Source organism: Pan paniscus, chromosome 6, assembly GCF_029289425.2.
Source record: "Pan paniscus chromosome 6, NHGRI_mPanPan1-v2.0_pri, whole genome shotgun sequence".
Lineage (NCBI taxonomy): Eukaryota > Metazoa > Chordata > Mammalia > Primates > Hominidae > Pan > Pan paniscus.
In genome coordinates this window covers 54,884,094-54,900,700 of record NC_073255.2, presented here as the reverse complement: position 1 = coordinate 54,900,700, position 16,607 = coordinate 54,884,094, and the positions used below count along the sequence as shown (strand labels likewise).

Here is a 16,607-nt window from a genome sequence, read left to right as displayed (position 1 = left end):
GTTATAATAGTATTCCAAAACTCTGCTCCTGTGAAGGTCACTCCTTCTCTAAGCTATTGTCCCTAATTACATTACTATATATTGTGTATCCACTAACATAGATTTGTAATTATGGTTTTATTCATTTGTCATTATTATCATATAAAAAAGATGAGTGAAAAAAGAATACTGACTGTTATATTTATCTATATTTACGTTTTATATTTACCTAGATGTACTACTGTGTAGTTACTTTTGCCAGTATTCTTTTTTTGTGTGTAGTAACAAGTTACTATCTATTCTTCATCAGCTGTTGATTTTTGGAAGATCTTAGATTCTCCTTCATTTTTGACAGCTTGTTTTGCCAGATACAGGATTCTTGGTTGAAGTGTTTTTATTTCAGTTCTTTAAATATATCATCCCACTGCCTTCTATCCTCTGTGGTTTTTCATGAAAAATCTGATGTTCATCTTATTGTGGACACCTAGTATGTGACAAATTACTTCTTTCTTGCTGCTTTTAAGATTCTCTGTCTTTGATTTTTTAAAAAATGGTTGCCCATTTATTATAAATGATATTACAGAAGATACAGATGTACTGCCAGATGGAAAAGATGCACAGGGCAAGGCATGTGGGAAGGGGCCTGGAGCTTACATGCCCACTTTGGGCACACCACCACCCAGTATCTCTGCATGTTCAGCAACCTAGAAGCTTCTGTCTTTGATTTTTGAAAGTTTCATTATAATTTGTCTCAGTGTGGGATTCCTTGTATTTACCATATGTGGATTCTATTTATCTTGTATGTGTTTTATCAAATTTGGGAAATTTTGGCCATTATTTCTTCAAATACTCTTTTTGCCACTTTCTCATTTTTCTCTCCTTCTGTGTCTCCCATCATGTATATGGTGGTACACTTGATGTTGTTACACAGATGTCTTAGGTTCTCTTCACTTAAAAATTTTTTTTTTTCTTCTCTGACTGGATAATTTCAGTGAACTGTCTTCAAGTTCACTAATTCTTTCTTTTGCTTGCTCAAATCTGTTGTTGAAAATGTTTAGTGAATTCCTCATTTCAGTTGTTACAATTTTCTGCTCCATAATTTTTATTAGATTTTGTCCTGTAACTTCTTTTGCTTTATTGATAATCTCTATTTGTGAAGGCATCATTTTCCCTATTTAGTTCTTTGTTCATGGTTTTCTTTAGTTCTTTGAGCATATTTAAGATAGATGATTTAGAGTTTTTGTCCAGCAAGTCCAATGTCTGTGTTTTCTCAGGGACAATTTCTGTTATATTTTGTTCTCTGTGAATGGGCCATACATTCTTGTTTCTTTATATAACTACTATTTTTTTGAAAACTTTGCATTTTAAAATATTGTAATAGATACTTTTGAAATCAGATCCTTCTGCCTCTTCAGTGTGTATGTTTCTTGCTTGTATGGGTTGTAGTTGTTTGTTTCATAATTTTCTGCATCTTTTGTCATGTCCTCTGAGGTCTGTCTTCCATTTACTTGAACTTTTGTTACATACACATATTTAACCTTTGAATTCTCTTTAACCTTTGTGGTTAGCTACTGACTTGACAGAGATTTTCTTATATTCTGTGTTGAAGTTATCTTTTGTTGATTTAGCATTCACTTGGTTGTTGTAAACATTTGATCATTTTCTGGAGTTCTGACAAAAGTTGATTCTGACCATTTTTCTTCATTTTTTTCCATGTTTCTATGGAAAAAGGTGGCCAGCAGTTTTCTTCTTTACTATTTTTGCTGGCTTCATTCCTATCTTCTTTATTTTTTAATCTTGTAGAAAACTTATCTTACAAAAAGCTAGGTGATTGTATACAGGATGAGGTTAGTCAGCTAGCCTATATAAAGAGGGGATGTGCGAGAAGCTCAGGAGGAGATAGCTGATGCAGACAACATGAGTGTCATGTGGTTTGCCTGATATGGTGGGGATGGATATAATGTCTGTTGCCTGTTGACACCATTAATACTGGACTTGGGCTGAAACAGTCTCCTAGATATTTGTTACTTTAGCAATCTTTTGTGTATACTGATTCTGAAAAGATAGATTAAAAAAGACCTTATATTTCTTTTGATTCTATGTTGTGGTTTCTGACAGTTTTGCATTAGTTTCATGAATAGTAGATCTTAATGAATGTTAAAAATTGCCTTAAACTTGTATAAAGATTCAAAAGTAAGAAAATTTTACATCATCGTGATGATTCAATCTCATAATCATTTTATGATGCATTGGTAGACTCAGGTCTGCCACCTTCTGAATTACTTTGTGGACAGTCCATTCAAAAGCTGTACCTTAGGTTATTAATACTTAAAAGACCTGGCTACAGTTTGCTAGTGCTTTTCATAACTCTACGTATATTTCTTTTCTTTCTTTTTTTTTTTTTTTGAGACAGAGTCTCACTCTGTTGCCGAGGCTGGAGTGCAGTGGCGTGATCTCAGCTTACTGCAACCTCCACCTTCCGGGTTCAAGCGATAAAATTTAGAGATTTAACTTTTCTTGGGCCTAGATTTAGATAATCTCATTTTAAAAGGACTTAAGGTAAAAATAGAATATAAATAAAACCTTTTCTCCCCCAAGTCTGTGACCCTAGTTGGATCTCTGCCTGAAATTAACTGATCTAATTTTATAAAATCACTAGGTTGGATTTTGTTGTCTTGTCTATAATATTGTATAGTACCTCATAATATCAACTCAGATGGCAAGAGTGAAGTTTCACACCATGTATGGGTTTGGGAAGATATGAAAGAAATATGTTTAAACAACAAAATAAAGATTTCCCATTATTCTGGGAATATACTCTGCATATATTCATACTTTTATGATCAATTTTATGATCTTCATATCAACAGTTGTCCATCAGACATATTTTACATGACATACTAGGTAAATGTTGGTAAAGGAGAGTAAGGATCCCTCTTCAAGATTATATTATAGTAAAAAGAAAATATTCATATAATAATAGTACAACTTACGTAAATACTGTAGAAGAGTTACCAAGTATTTTATGGGTTCTAAGGAAGTGAAGATGTTATTAAGGAGATGAACACTTAAGGAGGCCCATGAAAAATTATTGGTGTTTTGGAAGAATTTTATGGAAAATGAACAACTTAAAGTCATGTACACAGGCATCATAGAGCAATATTTGGAGTAGAATAGCGAATGGATAGCATCCAAGTAGAGTTATGGGAAAAACAAAATTGTCAAGATTGGTAGATAAATTACAGAGATTTTTGTTGCTGCGGTAAAGTGTTTGTTTTTAAATATATCCTCATAACTGGAAAGGGTGACAAAAATCACATTATTCAGCCCCTTGTTTTACAAATTGGAGTAGAAGCCTCAAATGTTATTTTACATTATACCTGTGTTTATTAGTAGACCTCCTATAGAACTCAGGCTAGAAATCAGATTTCTTTCCATGTATTTTTTAAGTCTTGTAGTACAATAGGAACATTTCTCAGATGATCTTGCAGAGACAGTACTCATTTCTACATTGCTAAATTCAATGGGATTTTGTTGATTTTGTTCACTTATGTATCCCAAGCACCTAGAGTAATTCCTGGCACACAGTAGGCTCCTGGCAATTATTTATTAAATAAATGAATGTATGTCTGAATGTAAATATTCATCATTTTAGTTACCATGGCCCCTACTAAAATCCAACCTCATTTCCCTTTCCAGTATTGTGATCAGAGTTTGTCCTACCTCTATCATTTTGCAGCTAGAGATTAAGAATTGAGTTAAATGACACACAGTATATTATATAGAGTTAAATACAGTATTGAATGAATGCACATAAATGTATACATACATATACATATGTATGTTATTAAAATTGAAACAAATCTGTTGCTCAGATTTTACAAAATCAACAGCCAAACATTATCAGGAAAGTTGATTAATTCTTAAGTTCACTGAAGAAATAAGGTTGTCTTGATTTATAGAAAGCAAATTGTTGACTTAGGTTTTTTGCTAAAAAGAGTCATTTAGCACTAGGAAAATTGCTTAATATTTTAATGGAAGAGAAATGTTAGAATATCCTTTCATTTTTCAAATCCAATTTAAATATTGTGACAGAATACGTTATACCCATGATAAAATATAATATATTTTCTCAGTTTCATCTCTAGACACTGAAAAAGGACCCAAGCCATGTACAGACCATAATTGTGAACCTTACAAAAGACTTTTTAAGGTATGTTATGTGAGGCTGGTAAAAGGAAAAAAAAAGTTAAATGAACATGCCCCATGTGTAAGTAAGCATCCTAGCTATTTATAAAATACATTGAATCCCCACAGTTAGGGATTTCAACAATAAAAATAAAACTTTACCCACTAATAAAAGATAAGACATTAATAGAATGTATCTTTATAAAATACTTTCAAATTTAGCCTTTTGTAATTGGTTATATGAAGAAGAATGGTTTTTCTATTTGTTTTGCCTTATTTGCTATTGCTAATTAATTTATAGTTATTATTCAGATAGAATATTGTACATGTTACCACTGTCCATCATAAATAACAAGCAAATTTGAACCATCTTTTAATCTATTTTCATATTGCTTTGCTCCATACCCGGCATCCTGTACCTATGCTTAGGGTGAAAATGATTCTATATCTTCTAGAAGCAATTTAAATTAGTTGTTTTTTACATTATACTTAACATATTGTTCATGTTCAATGAATTTATGACAATATCTTCCTATGCCTAATTATAATTTACTGACCATAAACACATTGTAAACAGTAATATTTTTAAATGTTTGACATATATAATTATTTACATTATAATGGTTGTAAAGTGTTTCTACTAAAGGTATAAGTATTGTATACAGAGATCAATATCCATTATTTTTGCCTAGTGAAATTGACAAGGGGATTCTTTCTTAATTTGTACTCAGTAAGCCTCCTGAAATATAGTTTAAGTCAGGCATCCCCAACTCCTTGGCCACAGACTGGTACCAATCCATGGCCTGTTAGGAACCAGGCCATACAGCAGGAGGTGAGTGGCAGGCTAGAGTGAAGCTTCACTGTGTTTATAGTCCCCCATCCCCATCGCTTGTATTACCACCTGAGATCTGCCTTCTCCTGTCAGATCAGATCAAGCACAGCATTAGATTCTTATGGGAGTGCAAATGCTATTGTGAACTGTGCATGTGAGGGATATAGACTGTGTATTCCTTATGAGAATCTAATGCCTGATGATCTGTCGCTGTCTCCTGTCAACCCCAGATGGGACCTTCTAGTTGCAGGAAAACAAGCTCAGAGCTTTCACTGATTTTACATTATGGTGAGTTGTATAATTATTTTATGATTTATTACAATGTAATAATAATATAAATAAAGTGCACAATAAATGTAATGCCCTTGAGTCACCCTTGAACCATCCCCCACCCTCCCAGTCTGTGGAAAAATTGTCTTGCATGAAACAGTCCCTGCTGCCAAAAAGGCTGGGAACTGCTGGTCTAAGTCATTAATTCACATATTATCTTATATCTTCATTTAAAAAATTTTCTTAAGCATTACCTCTCTTCCTTGGGATAGGTTTTCGTCTTTTTAACTCTTGAAATAAGATTTAGGATTTGAGGCACCATGAAGAGAGCACTTAATCTTAATTTTCTTCTCTCAGTTTTTAATATGTGAGTACTGTGTTAAACATTAGTCAGTTATTACCTAAAACATCTTTTACCTTCTACCAGTCTTAAACAGTCACAGACCCTGAGCTAGGATAATTTATTTGGAAACGGGGTTGGAATGTGTATTAAAGCATAGGGATTAGGAGTAGGGGAAGGAATCTGACCCATTTTATTATTTTCCCTGATGGTGGGCTCAAGGTGATAATTGTTTGAGCTTTCTTATGTCATTTTTATTTATTCTTTTTTCTTTTACATTCGGGGGTACATGTGCAGGTTTGTTACATGGGTAAATTCCACATCGTTGGGGTTTGGTGTACAAATAATTTTGCCACCCAGATAGCATAGTACCTGATAGGTTGTTTTTCAACCCTCACCTTCCACCCTCAAGTAAGCTCTGGCGTCTGTTGTTCCTCTCTGTGTCCATGTGTGCTCAATGTTTAGCTCCCACTTATAAATGACAACGTGGTATTTGGCTTTCTGTTTCTGCATTAATTTGTTGAGGATAATGGCCTCCAGCTGCATTCATGTTGCTGCAAAGGACATAATTTAATTCTTTTTTATGGCTGCATAGTATTCCATGGTGTATAGGTACCACATTTTCTTTATCCTGTCTACCATTGGTGGGCATCTAGGTTGATTCCATGTCTTTGCTCTTGTAAATAGTGGCAGTGAACATATACATCCATGTGTCTTTATAGCAGAATGATTTATATTCTTTTGGGTATGTGCCCAGTAATGGGATTGTTGGGTCAAATTGTAGTTCTGTTTTAATTTCTTTGTGAAATTTCCAAACTGCTTCCCACAGTGGCTAAACTAATTTACATTCCCACCAGCAGCATAGAAGTGTTCTCTTTTCTCTATAACCTTACCAACATCAGTTATTTTCTGACTTTTTAATAATAGCCATTCTTACTGGTATGAGATGCTATCTCATTGCGGTTTTGATTTGTTTTTCTCTCATGATTAGTGATGTGGAGCATTTTTTCATATGCTTTTTCTTATGCTTTTTTCATATGCTTGCTGGCTCCCTATATGTCTTCTTTTGAGAAGTGTCTGTTCATGTCCTTTGCCCTTTTGTTAATGGGGTTGTTTGTATTTTGCTTGTTGATTTAAGTACTTCATAGATTCTGGATATTAGACCTTTGTTGGATACATAGTTTGCAAAAATTTTCTCCCATTCTGTAGGTTTTCTGTTTACTGTGTTGATAGTTTCTTTTGCTGTGCAGAAGCTCTTTAGTTTAATTAGGTCCCATTTGTCTATTTTTGGTTTTGTTGCAATTGCATTTGGAGACTTCATCATGAAATCTTTGCCAAGGCCTATGTTCAGAGTTGTATGTCCCAAGCTTTCTGCTAGGGTTTTTAATAGTTTAAATCTTTAATCCATCGTGAGTTGATTTTTATGTATGGTGAAATGAAGGGGTGAAATTTCAATCTTTTCTACTGAAAGGCAATTTTATCACTATGCTTTATGTAGAAACACAAAATACTTTTTAAAGCTTCCAAACAATGAAGCTTTGAGTACAAGAGGTCTGTAGTTTCATTAAGTTCATTTGTTCCTTTTCCTCCCCCAAATATCTGCTGTCTGACTTTTCCTGTCCCATGGAAACTTTTTTTTTAAATGCAATATGTTTATCTTTCTTTCTTCTTCAGCACAGAAGTTTCTTGTTTGGTTTGTTACAGCAGAATAAAGAACAGCTGGGACTTTTCTGTCTTGATGATAGTATAAGAACAGTATATTGGCATATGTAAAAAGAATTCAGAATTTGCAGGCAATGGTATTTTCACAAAAGCACCTTCATTTAAAAATCTGAAAAATTATTTGATGTATTTGTCTCATTGTTGGTCTCATTTGCCTTTCAACTTTAGTACCTTTTCATCTTATGTTAGCATCTTATATATTATTAAATACAATCTTTTGATTTTAGGAAGATTTAAGTAACTGAAATTGTCTCCAGTCTACAGTAAGGCCAAATTTACTTTGGCATACTTGTCCCGGTGATGTTGTATCTAGCTTTTGAAGATTTGTTCTAAATATGTTGTATTAGGCTGGGAGTGGTGGCTCAAGCCTGTAATATCAGCACTTTGGGAGGCTGAGGCGAGTGGATTACTTGAGGTCGGGAGTTTGAGACCAGCCTGCCCAACATGGAGAAACCCCATCTCTACTAAAAATAAAAAAAATAGCCGGGCGTGGTGGTTAGGTGCCTGTAATCCCAGCTACTCAGGAGGCTGAGGCAGGAGAATCACTTGAACCCGGGAGGTGAAGGTTGCAGTGAGCCAAGATCACACCACTGCACTCCAGTCTGGGCGACAAGAGTGAAACTTCGTCTCAAAAAAAAAAAAAAAAAAAAAAGAATAAATAAAAAATGATAAATAAATATATTTCTTAAGTGTACCATTTTCGTTCCACTCTTCTCTGTTTTGTCAATGCTTATGCTAGTGCCATACTTTCTTCATTATCTTTTGTCAGTAGTGTTTTTAACCTCGATTTTTTGTCAAGGTTGTTCTGGATGTTCTAGGTTCCTTTCCTTTCCAAGAAAATTTAGAATCAGCCTGTATGTCAATTTTCTCAAAAAAGACTGCTTGGGTTAGGATTGGAGTTTCCTTGAAATGATCAATTTGGTGAGAAGTGCCATTTTAATAGTATTCAATCTTCCAGTACATGAAAATGCTACATTTCTCTCTCTAGGTTTAAAAAAATTAATATATATGATTATTTGAAGATGAATAATATATTGTCTCCTCCTTCAGAGAAGTTCATGGGAAAGTAGGAGAATCAACATATAGACAGGTTACCTTATGTATGCAATGTAGCAGTTACTGTAACATAAATAGATAAAGGATGATAGGATAATATATAATTGATTAATATTTTTCTAGAAGTTGAAGAAGAAAAACAATGCCACTGCCATATATAGCAGATGGTATTTACTCATTCATCCATTTATTTTAAGTATGTTTGCAAGTCAAGCTATCATAGTGTCATTATATTCAAATAATTGTGTAATTACTTGACTCAAGTGTTCAGTTGAAAATCAGACCAAGTGGAGCTTGATTACAACCCAGAAAGTAATCTATTGAGTCTTTCATATCGGGGTCATCTCTGACATATCACTCTTAAGAAAGATGACTAATATTCCCTAATATTAAAAAAAGATTTTAATTGGGTAAAGTTTATATTGGAAAATTCATAATCCATTATTTTTTCATCTCTTTACAATATTATTAATAAAAATTAGTCTTTGAAAGGAGAAATGCCATTGTCTTATGTTTTTCAAAATAGACTATTATTACCTAGAATTGGAAATAGTATAATAATAAATATAAGAAGACATTTGCTACTGATGGCTTTAGACAGAAATTTTATTTGCAATATATTTATATTTGTGTAATGTTGAACTTCTGTACATGCCAAAAGAACTTCATTACATGGTGGTCTCCTTCATGAGCTCTCCCATGGAAATTACTCTATTCTTTACAGTCAGAGAAATGTGATGCCTTTCTTCAATCACTGTTACATTATGCAGGTTTTTATATTTCTCTTTTTCAACTTCATACATCAAGTGACATTATAACAACTATACTGTAAAATAATTTAAATAACTATATTATAAAATAATAGGGCTTGGGTTGGAACAGTCTTCTATGTAATAATTTTATCTCTGCAGAATTAAATATATCAATTTGAAAAAAATTATCTTCTTTTTGCATTTTTTAGTGTAAAGGTCTAATATTCATTTGGGTTAAATTTATTCCTAAGTTTTTTGTGGGGGTTTTGGATGCTATTTTAAATGGAATATTAAAAAATTCACCTGCTAGTTGTTTCAATTTTCAGCAGATATTTTCATATTATCCTTGTATCATGCCACCTTGCTAAATTGTTAATTATAGAGTTTTTTTACAGATTACTGAGGATTTTCTATGTAATCTATCATGTCATCTGCAAATAGAGACAGTGTTACTTCATTATTTTTATTTTTGTACATTTTATTTATGTATTCCGTTTTCTCTGAATACCTGTAATCTACAGTACAACATTGAATAGATGTGGCAAGAATGGGCATCCTTTTCTTTCTCCTGATCCTAAAGGGGGAAGTACCATCTAGTATGATGCAAACTCTAGGTTTTCATAGATACCTTTTATCAGAATGAGGAAGTTCTCTTCTATTCCCAATTTACTGGGAGATTACATTACAAATGGGTGTTACATTTTTCAAATATTTTTTCTGATCTTGTTGAAAACAACTTATATCTGTATTATATTTGTTAATGTTTTATTAAGGATCTATATATATAAGTTATATATCATGTTATTTTTTGTAATGTCTTGGTCAGGTTTTGATATTTGGACTATAGTGGCCTTGCAAAATGACTTGTAACTGTTTCCTTCTCTTATATTTTCTGAAAATGTTTTCAGTTATTAGTTTACTTTCCTTAAGATGTTTGATAGAATGCACTAGTTGAAGCACTGGGTCCTGTAGTATTCTTTGTGGGTAGGTTTTCAATAAGTAATTATATCTGAAGTACATGTAGGGATATTTGGATTTTCCTGTTCATTTTGTTCACTTTTAGTGAGTTGCGTGTCTCAAAAATCTCATATATTGGATCAAAATTGTCAAATTTTTCTGGCATGAAATTGCTTCTAATATTATCTTTCTGATATTTGTAAGATTTGTAGTGATTATCTCTCTTTTCTTATATGTTGAGTGGTATGTGTTCTCTCTCATTTTCAGTTTTTTTTCTAATTTCCTTCTTTTTTTTTTTCTTTTCTTTTTTGAGACGGGGTCTCACTCTGTCGCCTAGGCTGGAGTGCAGTGGTGCAGTCTTGGCTCACTGCAACTTCCGCCTCCCAGGTTCAAGCGATTGTCCTGCCTCAGCCTTCTGATTCACCACCATGCCTGGCCAATTTTTGTATTTTTAGTAGAGACGGGGTTTTACCACGTTGGTCAGGCTGGTCTCAAACTGCTGACCTTGTGATCCGCCCGCCTTGGCTTTCCAAAGTGCTGGGATTACAGTCATGAGCCACCACACCTGGCCCCTTCTTTCTTTTTGATTCTTGAGTTATTTAGTAGTGGGTTGCTTTATTTCCAGATTTTGGGAATTTTCCTAATATCTTATTATCAATTTTTAGTTTAATTCTGTTTTGGTTAAAGACACACTGTGTATATTTTAAGTCCTTCTGAATTTATTCAACATGCTATTTAGCCTTGCAGAATATATTATGTACATATTAAAATACTCTGTAGATGTTGGGTGTAATGTTTTATAATTAACTAAAAGTGGATGGTAGTGTTGTTCAGATCATCTCTGTCATTAGTTGGCAAATTTTCCTTGTGAAGGACCACATAGTAAATATTTTAGACTTTGTGGGCAACATGGTTGTCTGTTCACTTTACTGATTATTTCCTTTGTTGTGCAGAAGCTTTTTAGTTTAATTAAGTCCCATCTGTTTATCTTTGTTTTTGTTGCATTTGCTTTTGCATTCATCGTCATGAACTCTTTGCCTAAGCCAGTGTCTAGAAGAGTTTTCCAGTGTTATCTTGTAGAATTTTTATGGTTTCAGGTGTTAGATGTAAGTTTTTGATCCATATTGAGTTGATTTTTGTGTAAGGCGAGAGATGAGGATCCAGTTTCATTCTCCTACATGTGGCTTGCCAATTATCCCAGCACCATTTGTTGAATAGGGTGTCCTTTCCTCACTTTATGTTTTTGTTTGCCTTGTTGATGATCAGTTGGCTGTAAGTATTTGGCTTTATTTCTGGGTTCTGTGTTCTGTTCCATTGGTCTGCATGCCTGTTTTTATACAGTACTATGCTGTTTTGGCAACTGTAGTTCATAATATAGTTTAAAGTTGGGTAATGTAATGACTCCAGATTTTTTTTTTTTTTTTTTTTTGCTTGGTCTTGCTTTGGCTATGTGGGGCCTTTATATTGGTTCCATATAAATTTTAGGATTATTTTTTCTAGTTCTCTGAAGAATGATGATGGTATTTTGATGGGAATTGCATTGAATTTATAGGTTGTTCTTGGTAAGATGGTCATTTTGACAATATTGATTCTACTCATCCATGAGCGTGGATGTGTTTCCAGTTGTTAGTGTCATCTATGATTTCTTTCAGCAGTGTTTTATAGTTTTTCCTGTAGAGATCTTTTACTTCCTTTATTAGGTATATTCCTAAGCATTTCACTATTTTTGCAGTTGTTATAAAAGGGGTTGAGTCCGTGATTTGATTCTCAGTTTGGTCATTGGTGGCGTACAGCAGTGCAACTGATTTGTGTACGTTGGATTTTATGTCTTACATTTCCCGTCAAAGATGTGATAATTTTTTAGTAATTTTCTATAAGATATGAGATTTAAGCTAAAGATTATTTTACTTTTTTTTTTGCCTATGGATGTCCAATTGCTCCAAAATCATTTGTTCAAATGCCATCTTTTCTCCATTAAGTAGCTTTTGTATCTTCATTAAAATACAGTTGAGCATATTTGTGTGGGACTATTTTTGGGTTCTTTATTCTGTTTCATTGTTCTGTGTCTTCTAATATCACAAGGTCTTGACTACTGTAGCTATCTAGTAAGACTTACTAATGGTAGCATTATTCATCCCACTGTATTCTTGTTAAGATTGTTTTAGCTACTTTAGGGTCATACCTTTCTATATACATTTTGAGTAAGCTTGTATATGTGTACAAAAATCATTTTGGGATTTTGATAGGGATTGTGTTAAACCTATATATAATTCTGGGGAAAACTTACATTTTTACTATATTGATTCTTCCAGTCCATGAACATGATATGTCTCTACATCTTCTTAGGCCTGCTATTTCCTAAGTATTTTGTAATTTTCAGTATACAGATCTTTTATGTGTTTTAATAAGTTTGTATGTAATTATTTCCTTTTCTTTGGAGTTATTTTGAAGAACGTTATGTTTTAATTTTGGTTTCCAAATGTTCATTATTAGTGTGTTCAAATGCAATTTATTTTTATGTGTTGAAATAGTTTCTTGTAAACTTGATATATTCAATTATTCTAGACTTTTTTCATTTTGTTTTGTTTTGTTTTGTTTTGCATTCTTTGGGATTTTCTATCACAATTATGTCAGCTGTAAACTGAGATAGTTTCATTGTTTCCTCTGTGTTTTATAAATAGGGAGTAAGTCTCACTTGTGAGATGTTTAGGGATGGTTCTAACATGACCACAGAAATTATATTCAGAGAGATATACGAAATTAAAGGATTTTTAATACCCACCAGCCCTAGAGATAGGGGCATGGCATGGCAAGTAGGAGGCCTTGTGGTAGGAGCTTTCAGAGAGTAAGTGCAACCAAGCAAGTGGGGAGCCTGCTGGGGTAAGTGGGGTGCAGAATGAGAGACACAACTAGAGAACTATTGGGCAAATGCCTTAATCAGGGGACAGCAAGAAGGTGAACTTGTGGCAGGTTCACTGCTGGACCTGGCCATCTGGGTGGGGTGCTCACAGTCTGTTTGAGAGGACGTTGAAATATCAGGAAAGAATTAAGTTTTAAGAATTTACAAAACATACCCAATAAGTATGTGCTTTTTTTTTTTTTTTTTTTTTTGAGACAGAGTCTTGCTGTCACCCAGGCTGGAGTGCAGTGGTACAATCTCGGCTCACTGCAACCTCCACCTAGCAGGTTCAAGTGATAATCCTGCCTCAGCCTCCCAAGCAGCTGGGATTACAGACACGTGCCACCGCACCTGGCTGATCTTTTTTGTAATTTTAGTAATGACTTGGTTTCACCATGATGGCCAGGCTGGTCTTGAACTCCTGACCTCAGGTGATCCACACAGCTTGGCCTCCCAAAGTACTGAGATTACAGGCATGAGCCACTAGTGCCTGGCCCAGTATGTGTCTTCATTTACTCTTTTGCTTATTGCAAAATGAGCACTGTGCCTGGCCCAGTAAGTGTCTTTATTTACTCTTTTGCTTATTGCAGTGGCTAAAACATCCAGTACTGTGCTTAATAAAAGTGGTGAGGGGGACATCTTTTCCTTGTTCTCCAGCGATGGGGAAGGCATTCATCTTTTCACCATATTGTTTGTAGATGCTTTTTAGAAATCATTTTGACCATGTATACGAGGACTTATTTCTGGTTTCTGTATTCTGTTCCATTGGTCTGTCTGTCTTTATGCCAGTACCATACTGTTTTGATTACTGTAACTTTGTAGTAAGTTTTGAAATCAGGGTGTGAGCCTTTCAATTTTTCTGTTCTTTTTCAAGATTGTTGGGCAAGTAAGGGTCTCATGAGATTTCATATGAATTTGAGGATTGGTTTTTCTATTTCTGCAAAAAAAATGGCATTGGCATTTTGATAGGGATTGTATTAAATCTATAAATAGCTTTGGGTTGTATTAACATCTTAAATGTGTTAATGCATGAAAATGTGATGTCTTTTCCTTTATTAGTATCATTTTAAGTATTTTTCAGCAACATTTTCTAATTTTCAGCATACAAGTGTTTCATATCCTTGGTTAAATTTTTTAACTAAGTGTTTTATTCTTTTTTGATGCTATTGTAAGAGGAATTGTTTTCTTAATTTCCTTTTGGTATAGTTTGTTTTTAATGTATAGGAAAACAACTGATATTTTCATGTTGATTTACTGTCCTGCAAGTTTTCAGAAATCATTTATTGCAGTGTTGTTGTGTTTTTTGGTGTGGAATCTTACAAATTTTCTGTATGTAAGATCATGTCATCTGTAAACAGAGATAATTTTATTTTTTCCTATATAGTTTGGATTTATTTTATTTCATTCTCTTGCCTAATTGCTGTTCCTAGGAGTACTGGTGCTGTTTTGAAAATAAGAGGCAAAATCAGGCATCTTCGTCTTATTTGTAATCTTAGTGGGAAAGCTTTCAGTCTTTCAATATTGAGTATGAGGTTAGTGGTGGACTTTTGTTATATGGCCTTTATTATGTTGAAGTAGTTTTCTTTTATTCTGAAGTTTTTTTAGTGTTTTATTATGAAAGTGCATTAATTTTTAAAAAATACCTTTTCTGCATCAGTTGAAAAATATATATTTTTTCCTTCATTCTCTTGTGATGTATTACACTGATTGATTTTTGTATGTTGAAACATCTTAACATTTCAGCAATAATCGTTCTTGGTCATGGTGTACAATAATTCTTTTAATGTGCTGTTGGATTCTGCTTTGTTGAGAGTTTTCTATCTCAGTATTCCTCAGGGATATTCATTCATGGTTTTCTTTTCATGTAGTCTTTGTCTTGCCTTGGATTAGGGCAGTATTGGCCTCATAGAATGAGTCTAGAGGTTTCTGTCTTCTACAGTTTTTGAGACTTTAGGAAGATTGATTTTAATTCTTCTCTAAATGATCAGTGACATTGTTACCGATAAAGCCATCTGGTTCTGGGCTTTTCTTTGTTGGAAAGTTTTTTGTTACTGATTCAATTTCCTTACTAGTTACAGGTGTACTCAGGCTTTCTGTTTCTTCATGATGCAGGCTTTGTAGGTTGTATGTTTCTAGGACTTTGTCCATTTTATCTAGGTTATCCAATTTGTTGACATACTTTTTCTTTCAGTCCATTTGGAATGCTATAAAAATACCTTAGAAAGGGTAATTTATAAATAATAGAAATTTATTTCTCACAGTTCTGGAGGCTAGAAATGCCAAGCTCAAGGTTTCAGCAGATTTGGTATCTTGTGAGGGCTCACTGTCTGTTTCATAGAGATAGTGCCTTCTCTTGGTTGGTTCTCACATAGTAGAAGGAACAACAGCTCCCTTCAGCCTCCTTTATTACGGCACTAATCCCATTCATGAGGATCCTGCTCTTATGACTTAATCACCTCCCAAAGGCCCTACCTTGGCATTTAAGTTTCAACATATGAATTTTTGGGGGACACATTCAGACCATAGGGCAATTGTTTATAATATTCTCTTATTTTTTTACTTTCTGTAAAATGGGTTGTACTTCTTCACTTTCAGTTCTGATTTTAGTTTTCTTCTCCCTTTTTCTTAGGTAATCTAGCTAAACGTTTATCAGTTTTGTTGATCTTTTCAAAGAAGCAATTCTTGTTTTGGTTAGTTTTCTGAATTTTTCTATCCTCTATTTTGTTTATCTCTGCTGTAATCTTTTAAATTATTTTCCTGTTGCTATATATAGGTGTAAATTGTTCTTTTTCTAATTCTCTAGGTTGTAAAGGTAGGTTGATTTGAAATGTTTATTCCTTGTGTAAGCATTTATAGCTATAAGTTTCCTTCTAAACACTGCTTTAACTGAATCCCATAAATTTCCCTTGTGCTTTCTTCTCTGACCCTTTTGTGTTTAGGGATATCTTGTTTAATCAATATATGTGGATTTTCCAGTATTTAATTTAATCATATTAAATTAGAAACAGAAAATTGATTGGAAAAGATTCTTTGTATTATGTCAACCTTTTACATTATAAATATTTGTTTTGTGGCTTTACGTATGGTCTACCCTGGAGAATGTTCCATGTGCACTTTAGGAAAAAGTATTTTGTCATATTGGGTGGAGTGTTCTGTGCGTCTTTTAGGTCCTGTTGATCTATGGTATTGTTCAGGTTCTCTATTTACATACTGATCTTTATGGTTGTTCTGTCCATTACTAAAAGTGGGGTATTTTTGTTGTGTATTTCTCTCTTCAATTCTGTCCATATTTGCTCCATATCTTTAGGCATTCTCACGTTTGGTGTATATATATTTATGATTATTATAGCTTGTTGTTGAATTGGCCCTTTCATCATTATATAATGCTATGTCTCCTGTAACCATTTTTTGACTTGTCTGTTTTTTCTGATATTAGTATGCTCTTTTTTGAATACTATTTTCCAAGGAATACCTTTTTCCATCCTCTCACTTCAACCTGTATGTATTTTTAAATCTAAAGTGAATTTCTTATAGAAAGCATATCATTAGAACCTGATATTAATGTAGGCAAAACACACACACACACATACAAACACACACACACACACACAC

The 16,607-nt window shown here is 33.6% G+C and overlaps 1 protein-coding gene across 13 annotated transcripts in view; it reads left to right on the top strand.

Moving 5' to 3' along the window:
* ZPBP (zona pellucida binding protein) overlaps positions 1–16,607 on the top strand; it is a 261,637-nt gene that overhangs the window by 70,971 nt on the left and 174,059 nt on the right. For all 13 annotated transcript variants that reach the window (XR_008626247.1, XR_008626246.1, XR_008626245.2 and 10 more), the window contains exon 6: positions 4,116–4,192. Coding sequence is in view for 8 of the 13 variants with exons in the window: in XM_055115936.2 (XP_054971911.1) it covers positions 4,116–4,192 (77 nt within the window). In the remaining 5 variants the exon portion in view is untranslated. The remainder of the gene's footprint in view (positions 1–4,115; positions 4,193–16,607) is intronic.